This window comes from Oncorhynchus mykiss, unplaced genomic scaffold (genome assembly GCF_013265735.2).
Source record: "Oncorhynchus mykiss isolate Arlee unplaced genomic scaffold, USDA_OmykA_1.1 un_scaffold_218, whole genome shotgun sequence".
Lineage (NCBI taxonomy): Eukaryota > Metazoa > Chordata > Actinopteri > Salmoniformes > Salmonidae > Oncorhynchus > Oncorhynchus mykiss.
This window is the reverse complement of record NW_023493687.1, coordinates 87,751-108,142: the sequence shown is the minus strand read 5'-3', so window position 1 is coordinate 108,142 and position 20,392 is coordinate 87,751. Positions and strand designations below refer to the sequence as shown.

The 20,392-nt window shown below is 45.9% G+C and overlaps 1 protein-coding gene and 1 long non-coding RNA gene across 13 annotated transcripts in view; one reads left to right on the top strand and one right to left on the bottom strand.

The window, feature by feature from the left end:
- The window catches only part of ncalda (neurocalcin delta a), a 93,305-nt gene extending 77,108 nt beyond the window's left edge, over nt 1-16,197 (top strand). For 7 of the 12 annotated variants that reach the window (XM_036973034.1, XM_036973030.1, XM_036973027.1 and 4 more), the window contains 4 exons: nt 3,463-3,864; nt 6,450-6,555; nt 10,954-11,079; nt 15,608-16,196. In XM_036973034.1, the coding sequence (XP_036828929.1) occupies nt 3,487-3,864; nt 6,450-6,555; nt 10,954-11,051 (582 nt within the window). In that variant the 5' untranslated portion in view covers nt 3,463-3,486 and the 3' untranslated portion in view covers nt 11,052-11,079; nt 15,608-16,196. Of the gene's footprint in view, nt 1-3,462; nt 3,865-6,449; nt 6,556-10,263; nt 10,314-10,401; nt 10,899-10,953; nt 11,080-15,607 lie in introns of those variants that run through there. The other 5 variants (XM_036973035.1, XM_036973029.1, XM_036973036.1 and 2 more) reach the window with 3 other exon arrangements.
- LOC118947914 lies at nt 13,212-14,691 on the bottom strand. The gene is made up of 3 exons (XR_005042055.1): nt 14,577-14,691; nt 14,296-14,409; nt 13,212-13,239 (listed from the first exon to the last, which is right to left on the bottom strand). It is a non-coding gene; the product is annotated as an uncharacterized LOC118947914 (long non-coding RNA).
- Nucleotides 16,198-20,392: the final 4,195 nt, after the last annotated feature.

Genomic DNA, 20,392 nt, shown 5'->3' with positions numbered 1-20,392 from the left:
CAGTTTAGACGCTCTACCAGCCCTTCTCTAGAGCTGCACTGTGTAAGGCCTCAGCTTAGACGATCTACCAGCCCTTCTCTAGAGCTGCACTGTGTAAGGCCTCAGCTTAGACGCTCTACCAGCCCTTCTCTAGAGCTGCACTGTGTAAGGCCTCAGCTCTGTCTGGTACATAGTAGACGATCTACCAGCCCTTCTCTAGAGCTGTACTGTGTAAGGCTTCAGCTCTGTCTGGTACATAATAGACGATCTACCAGCCCTTCTCTAGAGCTGCACTGTGTAAGGCCTCAGCTCTGTCTGGTACATAGTAGACGTTCTACCAGCCCTTCTCTAGAGCTGCACTGTGTAAGGCCTCAGCTCTGTCTGGTACATAGTAGACGATCTACCAGCCCTTCTCTAGAGCTGTACTGTGTAAGGCCTCAGCTCTGTCTGGTACATAGTAGACGATCTACCAGCCCTTCTCTAGAGCTGCACTGTGTAAGGCCTCAGCTCTGTCTGGTACATAGTAGACGATCTACCAGCCCTTCTCTAGAGCTGCACTGTGTAAGGCCTCAGCTCTGTCTGGTACATAGTAGACGATCTACCAGCCCTTCTCTAGAGCTGCACTGTGTAAGGCCCGTCTCCATCCGGAAATCACTTAGGAACTTGATGAAGTTGGGTTTGGTGCGGAACTTAGTGTGTCTTGTTTCTCTTGAGCGATAAAGGACCTATGAGCTTTGTGAAGTTGAGTTTGTTATGAAGTGGTGTCTTGCACTGAAGTGGTGGATTTTGTGAATTTGAGGAGGAAGGAGCCAGGTAGCTTTTAGTGGTGACTTATGACTCATCGCTCTGTCAACTGTTATAGTTCCGTAGTATGACTCATCGCTCTGTCAACTGTTATAGTTCTGTAGTATGACTCATCGCTCTGTCAGCTGTTATAGTTCTGTAGTATGACTCATCGCTCTGTCAACTATTATAGTTCTGTAGTATGACTCATCGCTCTGTCAGCTGTTATAGTTCTGTAGTATGACTCATCGCTCTGTCAACTGTTATAGTTCTGTAGTATGACTCATCGCTCTGTCAACTGTTATAGTTCTGTAGTATGACTCATCGCTCTGTCAACTGTTATAGTTCCGTAGTATGACTCATCGCTCTGTCAACTGTTATAGTTCTGTAGTATGACTCATCGCTCTGTCAGCTGTTATAGTTCTGTAGTATGACTCATCGCTCTGTCAACTGTTATAGTTCTGTAGTATGACTCATCGCTCTGTCAGCTGTTATAGTTCTGTAGTATGACTCATCGCTCTGTCAACTGTTATAGTTCTGTAGTATGACTCATCGCTCTGTCAACTGTTATAGTTCTGTAGTATGACTCATCGCTCTGTCAACTGTTATAGTTCTGTAGTATGACTCATCGCTCTGTCAACTGTTATAGTTCTGTAGTATGACTCATCGCTCTGTCAACTGTTATAGTTCTGTAGTATGACTCATCGCTCTGTCAACTGTTATAGTTCTGTAGTATGACTCATCGCTCTGTCAACTGTTATAGTTCTGTAGTATGACTCATCGCTCTGTCAACTGTTATAGTTCTGTAGTATGACTCATCGCTCTGTCAACTGTTATAGTTCTGTAGTATGACTCATCGCTCTGTCAACTGTTATAGTTCTGTAGTATGACTCATCGCTCTGTCAACTGTTATAGTTCTGTAGTATGACTCATCGCTCTGTCAACTGTTATAGTTCCGTAGTATGACTCATCGCTCTGTCAACTGTTATAGTTCCGTAGTATGACTCATCGCTCTGTCAACTGTTATAGTTCCGTAGTATGACTCATCGCTCTGTCAACTGTTATAGTTCTGTAGTATGACTCATCGCTCTGTCAACTGTTATAGTTCTGTAGTATGACTCATCGCTCTGTCAACTGTTATAGTTCTGTAGTATGACTCATCGCTCTGTCAACTGTTATAGTTCTGTAGTATGATCACAGCACCTTTATCAAGTCCACTCAGTATGTTCTCTAGGCAAGCTAGCCTTCAGTAGTGTCTGTGTCTAGGTGTTCTCTAGGCAAGCTAGCGTTCAGTAGTGTCTGTCTCCAGGTGTTTTCTACAGCCGTAGGTTCAGTAGTGTCTGTCTCCAGGTGTTTTATACAGCCGTAGGTTCAGTAGTGTCTGTCTCCAGGTGTTTTCTACAGCCTTACGTTCAGTAATGTCTGTCTCCAGGTGTTTTCTACAGCCATACGTTCAGTAGTGTCTGTCTCCAGGTGTTTTCTACAGCCTTACGTTCAGTAGTGTCTGTCTCCAGGTGTTTTCTACAGCCGTAGGTTCAGTAGTGTCTGTCTCCAGGTGTTTACTACAGCCGTACGTTCAGTAGTGTCTGTCTCCAGGTGTTTTCTACAGCCGTAGGTTCAGTAGTGTCTGTCTCCAGGTGTTTACTACAGCCGTACGTTCAGTAGTGTCTGTCTCCAGGTGTTTTCTACAGCCATACGTTCAGTAGTGTCTGTCTCCAGGTGTTTTCTACAGCCGTAGGTTCAGTAGTGTCTGTCTCCAGGTGTTTTCTACAGCCGTAGGTTCAGTAGTGTCTGTCTCCAGGTGTTTTCTACAGCCGTAGGTTCAGTAGTGTCTGTCTCCAGGTGTTTTCTACAGCCGTAGGTTCAGTAGTGTCTGTCTCCAGGTGTTTTCTACAGCCATACGTTCAGTAGTGTCTGTCTCCAGGTGTTTTCTACAGCCGTAGGTTCAGTAGTGTCTGTCTCCAGGTGTTTTCTACAGCCATACGTTCAGTAGTGTCTGTCTCCAGGTGTTTTCTACAGCCGTAGGTTCAGTAGTGTCTGTCTCCAGGTGTTTTCTACAGCCGTAGGTTCAGTAGTGTCTGTCTCCAGGTGTTTACTACAGCCGTAGGTTCAGTAGTGTCTGTCTCCAGGTGTTTTCTACAGCCTTACGTTCAGTAGTGTCTGTCTCCAGGTGTTTTCTACAGCCGTAGGTTCAGTAGTGTCTGTCTCCAGGTGTTTTCTACAGCCTTACGTTCAGTACATGGACATATTTGTGTCTGTCTGTCTTTCTGCATGGAATATTCCATCACTTCAGACAGAACAATATGTTTGGTTATATTTGAGCATGTGAAGACTCCTGGGCACAGTGATGTACACTTCTCCCTCGTTCCACAATGAGGGTACCTTAGAAGGATACAGGCGGTTTGGTTGCATAGCAGTAGAGAGATACTGTTCTGTCTGCTTACTTTGCTGCTCTGATAACTAAGTAGTCTTCTAATGAAGCTTTATGTGATATGCAAACAACCAAACATACGTTGTGGGTCCTTTTTCTTCTCCTGTGTCTTGTAGGATGTGCATCTCTAATTTCTCTGTACAGCCGTCAACATACAGCCAACATGTTGTTCTTTCTGTTAGCTGTTATCATCATGGTCTTCAGTACTAGTGGACATCTTCCTCTCCTTTTCTCAGCTTCTGTTTCCCCTCTCTCTCTCTCTCTTCCAGCTGTTACTATAGTAACCACCAGTCATGGGGAAGCAGAACAGCAAACTCCGCCCTGAGGTGATGCAGGATCTGCTGGAGAGCACGGACTTCACAGAGCATGAGATTCAGGAGTGGTATAAGGGCTTCCTGAGGGACTGCCCCAGCGGGAACCTCTCCATGGAGGAGTTTAAGAAGATCTACGGTAACTTCTTCCCTTACGGAGACGCCTCCAAGTTCGCAGAGCACGTCTTCCGCACCTTCGACGCCAACGGGGACGGGACGATAGACTTCCGGGAGTTCATCATCGCTCTGAGCGTCACGTCGCGGGGCAAGCTGGAGCAGAAATTGAAGTGGGCCTTCAGCATGTACGACCTGGACGGGAACGGATACATCAGCAAGTCTGAGATGCTGGAGATCGTACAGGTGAGGCAGGAACAGAGAGCTGGGATTTGTAGTTCTGGTGTGAGTTATTTGTAGGCACGGTATGCACGACCTGGATGGGAACAGATGCATGAGCATGTCTGAGATGCTGGAGCTCCCATCCCGCTGGCAGACAGTCCCAGACCAGTTAGAGCTGCCAGCCCGCTGGGAGACAGTCCCAGACCAGACCTAGCTCCCAGCCCGCTGGGAGACACTCCCAGACCAGTCCGAGTTCCAAGTCCCAGACCAGTCCGAGTTCCCAGTCCCAGACCAGTCCGAGTTCCCAGTCCCAGACCAGTCCGAGTTCCCAGTCCCAGACCAGTCCGAGTTCCCAGTCCCAGACCAGTCCGAGTTCCCAGTCCCAGACCAGTCCGAGCTCCCAGTCCCAGACCAGTCCTAGCTCCCAGTCCCAAACCAGTCCTAGCTCCCAGCCCTCTGGCAGACAGTCCCAGACCAGTTTGAGCTCCCAGCCCGCTGGCAGACAGTCCCAGACCAGTCCTAGCTCCCAGCCCGCTGGCAGACAGTCCCAGACCAGTCCTAGCTCAGTCCTAGCTCCGTCCCCGAACAGTCCTAGCTCCGTCCTAGCTCCCAGTCCCAGACCAGTCCTAGCTCCCAGTCCCAGACCAGATCGAGCTCCCAGCCCGCTGGCAGACAGTCCCAGACCAGTCCTAGCTCCCAGTCCCAGACCAGTCCTAGCTCCCAGTCCCAGACCAGTCATAGCTCCTAGTCCCAGACCAGTCATAGCTCCCAGTCCCAGACCAGTCCTAGCTCCCAGTCCCAGACCAGTCCGAGCTCCCAGCTCGCTGGCAGACAGTCCCTCTGCTACATGTACTGTTTCAACAGGTCATTTACTCTAAAGACTTTCCTATGGCCATGTATCTAGCAGAGAAAGACTTAGAGAAAAATAATTGACTAAGGATTCAAGTATTTCTTGACAATGCCATTATCACTGGCAAAGCCGTGGCCCGGACCATATTCTTCCAATAGAACCTTCCAGACCATATTCCTCCAATAGAACCTTCCAGACCATATTCCTCCAATAGAACCTTCCAGACCATATTCCTCCAATAGAACATTCCAGACCATATTCCTCCAATAGAACATTCCAGACCATATTCCTCCAATAGAACCTTCCAGACCATATTCCTCCAATAGAACCTTCCAGACCATATTCCTCCAATAGAACCTTCCAGACCATATTCCTCCAATAGAACCTTCCAGACCATATTCCTCCAATAGAACCTTCCAGACCTTATTCCTCCAATAGAACCTTCCAGACCAGATTCCTCCAATAGAACCTTCCAGACCATATTCCTCCAATAGAACCTTCCAGACCATATTCCTCCAATAGAACCTTCCAGACCATATTCCTCCAGTAGAACATTCCAGACCATATTCCTCCAATAGAACCTTCCAGACCATATTCCTCCAATAGAACATTCCAGAACATATTCCTCCAATAGAACCTTCCAGACCATATTCCTCCAATAGAACCTTCCAGACCATATTCCTCCAATAGAACCTTCCAGACCATATTCCTCCAATAGAACCTTCCAGACCATATTCCTCCAATAGAACCTTCCAGACCGTGTTGCAGAGCCGTAGTCTGGACCATATTCCTCCAATAGAACCTTCTAGACCATATTCCTCCAATAGAACCTTCTAGACCATATTCCTCCAATAGAACATTCCAGACCATATTCCTCCAATAGAACCTTCCAGACCATATTCCTCCAATAGAACCTTCCAGACCATATTCCTCCAATAGAACCTTCCAGACCATATTCCTCCAATAGAACCTTCCAGACCGTGTTGCAGAGTGAAGATCTCATTTTATCATCATGGAACATTTAGAGATTCATTGTTATTTGTAGACATCTATACTGAACAAAAATATTATCACTCCATTTTTTTTTATTTTTTTTTTACATTTCTGGGATCTTTTATTTCAGCTCATGAGACCAACACTTTACATGTTGTGTTTATATTTTTGTTCAGGGTATAAGATGGTGTCTGTGTGTTTAATTCTCCATGTGATCTATAAGATGGTGTCTGTGTGTTTAATTCTCCAGGATGTCTGTGTGTTTAATTCTCCAGGTGATCTATAAGATGGTGTCTGTGTGTTTAATTCTCCAGGTGATCTATAAGATGGTGTCTGTGTGTTTAATTCTCCAGGTGATCTATAAAATGGTGTCTGTGTGTTTAATTCTCCAGGTGATCTATAAGATGGTGTCTGTGTGTTTAATTCTCCAGGTGATCTATAAGATGGTGTCTGTGTGTTTAATTCTCCAGGTGATCTATAAGATGGTGTCTGTGTGTTTAATTCTCCAGGTGATCTATAAGATGGTGTCTGTGTGTTTAATTCTCCAGGTGATCTAAAATATGGTGTCTGTGTGTTTAATTCTCCAGGATGTCTGTGTGTTTAATTCTCCAGGTGATCTATAAGATGGTGTCTGTGTGTTTATTCTCCAGGTGATCTATAAGATGGTGTCTGTGTGTTTAATTCTCCAGGTGATCTATAGGATGGTGTCTGTGTGTTTAATTCTCCAGGTGATCTATAAGATGGTGTCTGTGTGTTTATTCTCCAGGCGATCTATAAGATGGTGTCGTCTGTGATGAAGATGCCAGAGGATGAGTCTACTCCAGAGAAGAGAACAGAGAAGATCTTCAGACAGATGGACACCAACAGAGACGGTACATCTCATCTCATACACACATTACAGCCTACAGTGGCAGCCGATAGAGGGAGTGTACTGGTATAGGGTATACCGTGTTAGTATACTGGTATAGGGTATACCGTGTTAGTGTACTGGTATAGGGTATACCGTGTTAGTGTACTGGTATAGGGTATACCGTGTTAGTGTACTGGTATAGGGTATACCGTGTTAGTGTGTTGGTATAGGGTATACCGTGTTAGTGTACTGGTATAGGGTATACCGTGTAATTGTGTTGGTATAGGGTATACCGTGTTAGTGTACTGGTATAGGGTATACCGTGTTAGTGTACTGGTATAGGGTATACCGTGTTAGTGTACTGGTATAGGGTATACCGTGTTAGTGTGTTGGTATAGGGTATACCGTGTTAGTTTACTGGTATAGGGTATACCGTGTTAGTGTACTGGTATAGGGTATACCGTGTTAGTGTACTGGTATAGGGTATACCGTGTTAGTGTGTTGGTATAGGGTATACCGTGTTAGTTTACTGGTATAGGGTATACCGTGTTAGTGTACTGGTATAGGGTATACCGTGTTAGTGTACTGGTATAGGGTATACCGTGTTAGTGTACTGGTATAGGGTATACCGTGTTAGTGTACTGGTATAGGGTATAACGTGTTAGTGTACTGGTATAGGGTATAGGGTATACCGTGTTAGTGTACTGGTATAGGCTATACCGTGTTAGTGTACTGGTATAGGGTATACTGTGTTAGTGTACTGGTATAGGGTATACCGTGTTAGTGTACTGGTATAGGGTATACCGTGTTAGTGTACTGGTATAGGGTATACCGTGTTAGTGTACTGGTATAGGGTATAACGTGTTAGTGTACTGGTATAGGGTATAGGGTATACCGTGTTAGTGTACTGGTATAGGCTATACCGTGTTAGTGTACTGGTATAGGGTATACCGTGTTAGTGTACTGGTATAGGGTATACCGTGTTAGTGTACTGGTATAGGGTATACCGTGTTAGTGTACTGGTATAGGGTATACCGTGTTAGTGTACTGGTATAGGGTATAACGTGTTAGTGTACTGGTATAGGGTATAGGGTATACCGTGTTAGTGTACTGGTATAGGCTATACCGTGTTAGTGTACTGGTATAGGGTATACCGTGTTAGTGTACTGGTATAGGGTATACCGTGTTAGTGTACTGGTATAGGGTATACCGTGTTAGTGTACTGGTATAGGGAATAGGGTATACCGTGTTAGTGTACTGGTATAGGGTATACCGTGTTAGTGTACTGGTATAGGGTATACTGTGTTAGTGTACTGGTATAGGGTATAGGGTATACCGTGTTAGTGTACTGGTATAGGCTATACCGTGTTAGTGTACTGGTATAGGGTATACTGTGTTAGTGTACTGGTATAGGGTATAGGGTATACCGTGTTAGTGTACTGGTATAGGGTATACCGTGTTAGTGTACTGGTATAGGGTATACCGTGTTAGTGTTACCGGATGTACACTAACTATGCTTGTATAACTCTACATCCGGTAACTACTAACTATGCTTGTTTAACTCTACATCCGGTAACTACTAACTATGCTTGTATATCTTTACATCCGGTAACTACTAGCTATGCTTGTATATCTTTACATCCGGTAACTACTAACTATGCTTGTATAACTTTATGAGAGGGATTTGTTTGTCTTTGCAATTCGTTTATGTACTTTTTCGCTTGTTAGCATTTAGCTAACAGCGTCAATGTGATTTTGCTATTAGTTTGTGGTAATTTGGTTAGCATTCTGGTAATAGAGGCCCAGTGGGCTTTTCAGCGCCCCCTTCTGTGCTAAACCGGTAATACCCTAAATCCTGGGATGAGAAGGATGGTATGACGATATGAACATGTGGATACTGTGTTACCACCTGTTAATAATCCCACATCTGACTACTAGGGTTACCTGTTAATAATCCCACATCTGACTACTAGGGTTACCTGTTAATAATCCCACCTGTTAATAATCCCACCTGTTAATAATCCCACATCTGACTACTAGGGTTACCACATGTTAATAATCCCACCTGTTAATAATCCCACCTGTTAATAATCCCACATCTGACTACTAGGGTTACCTGTTAATAATCCCACATCTGACTACTAGGGTTACCTGTTAATAATCCCACCTGTTAATAATCCCACCTGTTAATAATCCCACATCTGACTACTAGGGTTACCACATGTTAATAATCCCACCTGTTAATAATCCCACCTGTTAATAATCCCACATCTGACTACTAGGGTTACCACCTGTTAATAATCCCACATGTTAATAATCCCACATCTGACTACTAGGGTTACCACCTGTTAATAATCCCACATCTTACTACTAGGGTTACCACCTGTTAATAATCCCACATCTGACTTCTAGGGTTACCACCTGTTAATAATCCCACATCTGACTACTAGGGTTACCACCTGTTAATAATCCCACCTGTTAATAATCCCACAACTGACTACTAGGGTTACCACCTGTTAATAATCCCACATCTGACTACTAGGGTTACCACATGTTAATAATCCCACCTGTTAATAATCCCACATCTGACTACTAGGGTTACCACTTGTTAATAATCCCACATCTGACTACTAGGGTTACCACGTGTTAATAATCCCACATCTGACTACTAGGGTTACCACCTGTTAATAATCCCACATCTGACTTCTAGGACTACAACCTGTTAATAATCCCACATTTTACTACTAGGGTTACCACATGTTAATAATCCCACATGATTTCTAGGGTTACCACATGTTAATAATCCCACCTGTTAATAATCCCACATCTGACTACTAGGGTTACCACATGTTAATAATCCCACCTGTTAATAATCCCACATCTGACTACTAGGGTTACCACCTGTTAATAATCCCACATCTGACTACTAGGGTTACCACCTGTTAATAATCCCACATCTGACTTCTAGGGTTACCACCTGTTAATAATCCCACCTGTTAATAATCCCACCTGTTAATAATCCCACATCTGACTTCTAGGGTTACCACCTGTTAATATTCCCACCTGTTAATAATCCCATATCTGATTTCTAGGGTTACCACCTGTTAATAATCCCACCTGTTAATAATCCCACATCTGACTACTAGGGTTACCAGCTGTTAATAATCCCACATCTGACTTCTAGGGTTACCACCTGTTAATAATCCCACCTGTTAATAATCCCACATCTGACTACTAGGGTTACCACCTGTTAATAATCCCACATCTGACTTCTAGGGTTACCACCTGTTAATAATCCCACCTGTTAATAATCCCACCTGTTAATAATCCCACATCTGACTTCTAGGGTTACCACCTGTTAATAATCCCACCTGTTAATAATCCCACATCTGACTACTAGGGTTACCACCTGTTAATAATCCCACATCTGACTTCTAGGGTTACCACCTGTTAATAATCCCACCTGTTAATAATCCCACATCTGACTTCTAGGGTTACCACCTGTCAATAATCCCACCTGTTAATAATCCCACATCTGACTACTAGGGTTACCACCTGTTAATAATCCCACATCTGACTACTAGGGTTACCACCTGTTAATAATCCCACATCTGATTTCTAGGGTTTCCACCAGTTGGGGACCTACTTACTCAATGGTTTTCAGATTGTTGTCCAAACGTCGAGGTCTCTATTTGATAATGATATATACTCATGTCTAGTGTTTCTCCAGGTAAACTGTCTCTAAGGGGGTTCATTAAAGGTTAATCTAACCTGACTGTCTCCTGTTGTGTTTCTCCAGGTAAACTGTCTCTAAGGGGGTTCATTAAAGGTTAATCTAACCTGACTGTCTCCTGTTGTGTTTCTCCAGGTAAACTGTCTCTGGAAGAGTTCATTAAAGGTTAATCTAACCTGACTGTCTCCTGTTGTGTTTCTCCAGGTAAACTGTCTCTAAGGGGGTTCATTACAGGTTAATCTAACCTGACTGTCTCCTGTTGTGTTTCTCTAGGTAAACTGTCTCTGGAAGAGTTCATTAAAGGTTAATCTAACCTGACTGTCTCCTGTTGTGTTTCTCCAGGTAAACTGTCTCTAAGGGGGTTCATTACAGGTTAATCTAACCTGACTGTCTCCTGTTGTGTTTCTCCAGGTAAACTGTCTCTGGAAGAGTTCATTAAAGGTTAATCTAACCTGACTGTCTCCTGTTGTGTTTCTCCAGGTAAACTGTCTCTGGAAGAGTTCATTACAGGTTAATCTAACCTGACTGTCTCCTGTTGTGTTTCTCCAGGTAAACTGTCTCTAAGGGGGTTCATTAAAGGTTAATCTAACCTGACTGTCTCCTGTTGTGTTTCTCCAGGTAAACTGTCTCTAAGGGGGTTCATTAAAGGTGAATCTAACCTGACTGTCTCCTGTTGTGTTTCTCCAGGTAAACTGTCTCTGGAAGAGTTCATTAAAGGGGCTAAAAGTGACCCCTCCATCGTGCGTCTGTTACAGTGTGACCCCAGCAGCGCTGGGCAGTTCTAAACCGCCCTACCTTGGGGGTCAAGACAATGTGAGGCTACACTCTATTCATTTAGGTTTCCTGTTCGTTTCATTCCTGTGTATGTCTCACCCCTTAGTGTGAGATCGAAGACCCCCTCGTGCTGTGTGGATCACTAACCAGTCTGTTACCTCCACCAACCTCCACTAACCAGTCTGTTACCTCCACTAACCAGTCTGTTACGTCCACCAACCTCCACTAACCAGTCTGTTACATCCACCAACCTCCACTAACCAGTCTGTTACATCCACCAACCTCCACTAACCAGTCTGTTACATCCGCCAACCTCCACTAACCAGTCTGTTACATCCACCAACCTCCACTAACCAGTCTGTTACATCCACCAACCTCCACTAACCAGTCTGTTACATCCACCACCCTCCACTAACCAGTCTGTTACATCCACCAACCTCCACTAACCAGTCTGTTACATCCACCAACCTCCACTAACCAGTCTGTTACATCCACCAACCAGTCTGTTACCTCCACTAACCAGTCTGATACATCCACCAACCAGTCTGTTACCTCCACTAACCAGTCTGTTACATCCCCCAACCTCCACTAACCAGTCTGTTACATCCACCACCCTCCACTAACCAGTCTCTTACATCCACCAACCTCCACTAACCAGTCTGTTACATCCACCACCCTCCACTAACCAGTCTGATACATCCACCAACCTCCACTAACCAGTCTGTTACATCCACCAACCAGTCTGTTACCTCCACCAACCTCCACTAACCAGTCTGTTACATCCACCAACCAGTCTGTTACCTCCACCAACCTCCACTAACCAGTCTGTTACATCCACCAACCTCCACTAACCAGTCTGTTACATCCACCACCCTCCACTAACCAGTCTGTTACCTCCACCAACCTCCACTAACCAGTCTGTTAAATCCACTAACCTCCACTAACCAGTCTGTTACCTCCACTAACCTCCACTAACCAGTCTGTTACCTCCACCAACCTCCACTAACCAGTCTGTTACATCCACCAACCTCCACTAACCAGTCTGTTACATCCACCAACCAGTCTGTTACCTCCACTAACCAGTCTGATACATCCACCAACCAGTCTGTTACCTCCACTAACCAGTCTGTTACATCCCCCAACCTCCACTAACCAGTCTGTTACATCCACCACCCTCCACTAACCAGTCTCTTACATCCACCAACCTCCACTAACCAGTCTGTTACATCCACCACCCTCCACTAACCGGTCTGATACATCCACCAACCTCCACTAACCAGTCTGTTACATCCACCAACCAGTCTGTTACCTCCACCAACCTCCACTAACCAGTCTGTTACATCCACCAACCTCCACTAACCAGTCTGTTACATCCACCACCCTCCACTAACCAGTCTGTTACCTCCACCAACCTCCACTAACCAGTCTGTTAAATCCACTAACCTCCACTAACCAGTCTGTTACCTCCACTAACCTCCACTAACCAGTCTGTTACCTCCACCAACCTCCACTAACCAGTCTGTTACATCCACCAACTTCCACTAACCAGTCTGTTACATCCACAAACCTCCACTAACCAGTCTGTTACCTCCACTAACCAGTCTGTTACGTCCACCAACCTCCACTAACCAGTCTGTTACGTCCACCAACCTCCACTAACCAGTCTGTTACATCCACCAACTTCCACTAACCAGTCTGTTACATCCACCAACCTCCACTAACCAGTCTGTTATATCCACCAACCTCCACTAACCAGTCTGTTACATCCACCAACCTCCACTAACCAGTCTGTTACATCCACCAACCTCCACTAACCAGTCTGTTACATCCACTAACCTCCACTAACCAGTCTGTTACATCCACCAACATCCACTAACCAGTCTGTTACATCCACCAACCTCCACTAACCAGTCTGTTACATCCACCAACCTCCACTAACCAGTCTGTTACATCCACTAACCAGTCTGTTACGTCCACCAACCTCCACTAACCAGTCTGTTACCTCCACCAACCTCCACTAACCAGTCTGTTACCTCCACTAACCAGTCTGTTACATCCACCAACCTCCACTAACCAGTCTGTTACATCCACTAACCTCCACTAACCAGTCTGTTACCTCCACTAACCAGTCTGTTACATCAACCAACCTCCACTAACCAGTCTGATACATCCACCAACCTCCACTAACCAGTCTGTTACCTCCACTAACCAGTCTGTTACATCCACCATCCTCCACTAACCAGTCTGTTACATCCACCAACCTCCACTAACCAGCCTGTTACCTCCACTAACCAGTCTGTTACGTCCACCAACCTCCACTAACCAGTCTGTTACATCCACTAACCAGTCTGTTACATCCACCAACCTCCACTAACCAGTCTGTTACATCCACCAACCTCCACTAACCAGTCTGTTACACCCACCACCCTCCACTAACCAGTCTTTTACCTCCACTAACCAGTCTGTTACGTCCACCAACCTCCACTAACCAGTCTTTTACCTCCACTAACCAGTCTGTTACCTCCACTAACCAGTCTGTTACATCCACCAACCTCCACTAACCAGTCTGTTACATCCACCAACCTCCACTAACCAGTCTGTTACATCCACCAACCTCCACTAACCAGTCTGTTACATCCACCAACCAGTCTGTTACATCCACCAACCTCCACTAACCAGTCTGTTACATCCACCAACCTCCACTAACCAGTCTGTTACATCCACCAACCTCCACTAACCAGTCTCTTACATCCACCAACCTCCACTAACCAGTCTCTTACATCCACCAACCTCCACTAACCAGTCTGTTACATCCACCAACCTCCACTAACCAGTCTCTTACATCCACCAACCTCCACTAACCAGTCTGTTACATCCACCAACCTCCACTAACCAGTCTGTTACATCCACCAACCTCCACTAACCAGTCTGTTACATCCACTAACCTCCACTAACCAGTCTGTTACATCCACCACCCTCCACTAACCAGTCTGTTACGTCCACCAACCTCCACTAACCAGTCTGTTACATCCACCAACCTCCACTAACCAGTCTCTTACATCCACCAACCTCCACTAACCAGTCTGTTACATCCACCAACCTCCACTAACCAGTCTCTTACATCCACCAACCTCCACTAACCAGTCTGTTACATCCACCAACCTCCACTAACCAGTCTCTTACATCCACCAACCTCCACTAACTAGTCTGTTACATCCACCAACCTCCACTAACCAGTCTGTTACGTCCACCAACCTCCACTAACCAGTCTGTTACGTCCACCAACCAGTCTGTTACGTCCACCAACCTCCACTAACCAGTCTGTTACATCCACTAACCTCCACTAACCAGTCTGTTACATCCACCAACCTCCACTAACCAGTCTGTTACCTCCACTAACCAGTCTGTTACCTCCACTAACCAGTCTGTTACGTCCACCAACCTCCACTAGCCAGTCTGTTACCTCCACTAACCAGTCTGTTACCTCCACTAACCAGTCTGTTACGTCCACCAACCTCCACTAACCAGTCTGTTACCTCCACTAACCAGTCTGTTACGTCCACCAACCAGTCTGTTACGTCCACCAACCTCCACTAACCAGTCTGTTACATCCACTAACCTCCACTAACCAGTCTGTTACATCCACCAACCTCCACTAACCAGTCTGTTACCTCCACTAACCAGTCTGTTACCTCCACTAACCAGTCTGTTACGTCCACCAACCTCCACTAGCCAGTCTGTTACCTCCACTAACCAGTCTGTTACCTCCACTAACCAGTCTGTTACGTCCACCAACCTCCACTAACCAGTCTGTTACCTCCACTAACCAGTCTGTTACATCCACCAACCTCCACTAACCAGTCTGTTACATCCACCAACCTCCACTAACCAGTCTCTTACATCCACCAACCTCCACTAACCAGTCTCTTACATCCACCAACCTCCACTAACCAGTCTGTTACATCCACCAACCTCCACTAACCAGTCTCTTACATCCACCAACCTCCACTAACCAGTCTCTTACATCCACCAACCTCCACTAACCAGTCTCTTACATCCACCAACCTCCACTAACCAGTCTGTTACATCCACCAACCTCCACTAACCAGTCTGTTACATCCACCAACCTCCACTAACCAGTCTGTTACATCCACCAACCTCCACTAACCAGTCTGTTACATCCACCAACCTCCACTAACCAGTCTGTTACGTCCACCAACCAGTCTGTTACGTCCACCAACCTCCACTAACCAGTCTGTTACATCCACCAACCTCCACTAACCAGTCTGTTACATCCACTAACTTCCACTAACCAGTCTGTTACCTCCACTAACCAGTCTGTTACATCCACTAACCAGTCTGTTACATCCACCAACCTCCACTAACCAGTCTGTTACCTCCACTAACCAGTCTGTTACCTCCACCAACCAGTCTGTTACCTCCACTAACCAGTCTGTTACATCCACCAACCTCCACTAACCAGTCTGTTACCTCCACCAACCAGTCTGTTACATCCACCAACCAGTCTGTTACCTCCACTAACCAGTCTTTGTCATTCTATTTCCAGTGTTTATTTGGGTGAATCCAAATAGCCCCTCCCCCCCTCCACCTTTGGAGCAAACTGATGAAGAAGACAAGCCTTCAAATGATGACACTGAAGACAACGGGCCAATGAGAGCCAGCCATGTTCTCCAGACTCCTCCTCCTCTAACCACTCCCAGCAGCAACCTGACAACATCTCCAGGCTCTCATGATCCCAGTCATGATGTGATCCAGTCCACTCGCCGTGTATTCGATAAGTCCTAGGGTTTACATCCCAAATCACACCCTATTCCCTGTATAGCAGTACCTTAAGCCCGGTAGGCCCTGGTCTGCAGTAGTGCACTACGTAGGGAATAGGATGCAGTTTGAGATGTATACCATCCTGTTTTAAGGCTGTAAACTGGACTCTCTGTTTGGTTCTCAACGCTCCGTACTGGACACACCCACTGCCCTCAACTAGGTCCTCCTAGCTCTTGTGTGTATCGTAAACAGTTAGAGAGAGGGAATGAGAGAGAGAGAAAGAGAGGGAATGAGAGAGAGAGAGGGAATGAGAGAGAGAGAGGGAATGAGAGAGAGAGAGGGAATGAGAGAGAGAGAGAGAGAGGGAATGAGAGAGAGAGAGGGAATGAGAGAGAGGGAATGAGAGAGAGAGAGAGAGGGAATGAGAGAGGGAGGGAATGAGAGAGAGAGAGAATGAGAGAGAGAGGGAATGAGAGAGAGGGAATGAGAGAGAGAGAGAGAGGGAATGAGAGAGAGAGAGGGAGGGAATGAGAGAGAGAGAGGGGGGGAATGAGAGAGAGAGAGGGAATGAGAGAGAATTGTTTTGAGTTATTTTACTGTTAGTATGTGGATGTATATGTGGGTGTGTTTTTCAAGCTTGATACACTTGTGTTTTAGTTGTAATATTTTGAATTGATATTTGTGCTGGTATTTTTCAGACTCAAGTTAAATATGGGGTCTCCATATCGTACTATGCAGATACTGTTAAAGGCCTTTAGTGATGGTTTGAAGTACCTCTAGTGAATTAAAGGAAGAGGACTGTCCCCAGGGGAAGTGTCCCAAAGGGCACCCTATTCCCTATATAGTGCACTACTGCAGACCAGGGCCCTATTCCCTATATAGATCACTACTTTAGACCAGGGCCCTATTCCCTATATAGTGCACTACTGCAGACTACAGAGACCAGAGCTCTATGGGCCCTGGTCTATAGTAGTGCACTATATAGGGAATAGGGTGGGTTCTGGTCTAAAGTAGTGCACTATATAGGGGATAGGGTGGGTTCTGGTCTAAAGTAGTGCACTATATAGGGGATAGGGTGGGTTCTGGTCTGCAGTAGTGCACTATATAGGGGATAGGGTGGGTTCTGGTCTAAAGTAGTGCACTATATAGGGGATAGGGTGGGTTCTGGTCTAAAGTAGTGCACTATATAGGGGATAGGGTGGGTTCTGGTCTAAAGTAGTGCACTATATAGGGGATAGGGTGGGTTCTGGTCTAAAGTAGTGCACTATATAGGGGATAGGGTGGGTTCTGGTCTAAAGTAGTGCACTATATAGGGGACAGGGTGGGTTCTGGTCTGCAGTAGTGCACTATATAGGGGATAGGGTGGGTTCTGGTCTAAAGTAGTGCACTATATAGGGGATAGGGTGGGTTCTGGTCTGCAGTAGTGCACTATATAGGGGATAGGGTGGGTTCTGGTCTAAAGTAGTGCACTATATAGGGAATAGGGTGGGTTCTGGTCTGCCGTAGTGCACTATATAGGGAATAGGGCCCTTTTGGGACACTTCCTGTCACAGATAATGTGGTTATTGATGTTAACTACGTGGTTATTTTTGACATGTTTCTCTTAAATACTTTTGTTTTGTAAAAAAATTTTTTTTTAAAGACTTTAAAATGGAAATGTGCATTTAAAATGTTAGAATGATCCTTTAAGCAGATCCTTCAAGACATTTGTTCACAGCCTTCGGTTATGGGCTGTTAATAAGTTGAACGAGATCCCTCTCCTAAAAGTAGGAAACAGAAAGGTTGAACACGTTTCAATCTGGGGGGAGGGGTTTATTTTAAAAGGAGGGGCTTGTGGCCTCCCGCCCAGTGATGTTGTGAAGAGAAACAACGGCACATTTAATTTTAGATGTTTCGACTGGGACATGTTGAACACGTTTCAATCTGGGGGGGAGGGGTTTATTTTAAAAGGAGGGGCTTTGTTTTGGAGCAGGTTCCTGTTCGTATGGTGCATGTGTGTGTTCATGTGCTGATGGTTTTCAGTGGTGATGGACGAGCTTGTGGCCTCCCGCCCAGTGATGTTGTGAAAGTCACTGTGTTATTACGGAGAACCAACTTTTTCCTCTGGTTTGTCGACAGCAGCAAAGCTTTGTAGAGACAGCAGCTCCTATGACCAGCTCAAGCCTTGCCACTGACCAATGGCAGGGTAGCCTAGTGGTTAGAGCGTGGGACTAGTAACCGGAAGGTTGCAAGTTCAAACCCCCGAGCTGACAAGGTACAAATCTGTCGTTCTGCCCCTGAACCCACTGTTCCTAGGCCGCAACCCCTTCGCGACAGCGCAACCCCTTCGCGATAGCGCAACCCCTTCGCGACAGCGCAACCCCATAGCGACAACGCAACCCCATAGCGACAGCACAACCCCATAGCGACAACGCAACCCCATAGCGACAAAGCAAAAACAGGTTTTTAGACATTTTTAAAACTGTATTTAGACCCTTTACTCAGTACTTTGTTGTAGAACCTTTGGCAGCGATTACAGCCTCTGGTCTTCTTGGGTATGATGCTACAAGCTTGGCACACCTGTATTTGGGGAGTTTCTCCCATTCTTCTCTGCAGATCCTCTCAGGCTCTGTCAGGTTGGATGGGGAGTGTCGCTGCACAGATATTTTCAGGTCTCTCCAGAGATGTTCGATCGGGTTCAAGTCCAGGCTCTCGCTGAGCTCGTCAAGGACAGTCACTTGTCCCGAAGACCCTCCTACGCTGTCTTGTCTGTGTGCTTAGGGTTGTTGTCCTGTTGGAAGGTGAAACTTCATCCCAGTCTGAGGTCCTGAGCGCTGTGGAGCAGGTTTTCATCAAGGATCTCTCTGTACTTTGCTCTGTTCATCTTTCCCTCCATTCTGACTAGTCTCCCAGTCCCTGCCACTGAAAAACATCCCTACAGCATGATACTGCCACCACCATGCTTCACTGTAAGGATGGTGCCAGGTTTCCTCCAGACATGACGCTTGGCATTCAGGCCAAAGAGTTCAATCTTGGTTTCGTCAGACCAGAGAATCTTGTTTCTCATTTTCTCAGAGTCCTTTTGGCAAACTCAAAGCGGGCTGTCATGTGCCTTTTACTGAAAAGTGGCTTCCGTCTGGCCTCTCTACCATAAAGGCCTCATTGGTGGAGTGCTGCAGAGATGGGAGAACCTTCCAGAAGGACAAACTATAGTTTGTTAACAGGACATTTGTGGAGTGGTTGAAAAATGAGTTTTAATGACTCTGTGTGTGTGTGTGTCTATATATTACAAAAGTATGTGGACACCCCTTCAAATTAGTGGATTTGTCTATTTCAGCAACACTGTTGCTGACAGGTGTATAAAATCGAGCACACAGCCATGCAATCTCCATAGACAAACATTGACAGTTGAATGACCTTACTGAAGCGCTTTCAACGTGGCACCGTCACAGGATGCCACCTTTCCAACAAGCCAGTTCGGCAAATTTCTGCCCTGATAGAGCTTCCCCTGTCAACTGTAAGTGCTGTTATTGTGAAGTGGAAACGTCTAGGAGCAACAACGGCTCAGCCACGAAGTGGTAGGCAACACAAGCTCACAGAACGGGAAATAATCTGTCCTCGGTTGCAACCCTCCACTACCGAGTTCCAAACTGCCTCTGGAAGCAACATCAGCACAATAACTGTTCGCCGAGAGCCTCATGAAATGGGTTTCCATGGCCGAGCAGCCGCACACAAGCCTCAGATCACCACGCCTAATACCAGGCGTCGGCTAGAGTGGTGTAAAGCTCCCCGCCATCCAGCACTCTGGATCAGTGGAAACACGTTCTCTGGAGTGATGAATCACGCTTCACCATCTGGTAGACCGAAGAACGAATCTGGGTTTGGCGGATGCCAGGAGGACACTACCTGCCCCAATGCATAGTGCCAACTGTAAAGTTTGGTGGAGGAGGAATAATGGTCTGGGGCTGTTTTTCATGGTTCCGGCCCCTTAATTCCAGTGAAGGGAAATCTTAACACTACAGCATACAATGACATTATAGATGATTCTGTGCTTCCAACTTTGTGGCAACAGTTTGGGGAAGGCCCTTTCCTGTTTCAGCATGACAATGCCCCCGTGCACAAAGCGAGGTCCATACAGAAATGGTTTGTCGAGATCGGTGTGGAAGAACTTGACTGGCCTGCACAGAGTCCTGATCTCAACTCCATCGAAAACCATGGGGATGAATTGGAACACAAACTGCGAGCCAGGCCTAATCGCCCAACATCAGGGCCCGACCTCACTAATGCTCTTGTGGCTGACTGAATAGGCTCAAGTCCCCGCAGCAATGTTCCAACATCTAGTGGAAAGCCTTCCCAGAAGAGTGGAGGCTGTTATAGCAGCAAAGGGGGGGAACCAACTCCATATTGATGCCAATGATTTTTGGAATGAGATGTTTGACTCGCAGGAGTCCACTTATTTTTGGTCATGTAGTGCACACACACACACACACACACACACACACACACACACACACACACACACACACACACACACACACACACACACAGAGTATGTAACGTATAGTGTATGAGTCATCTCCATATATACACT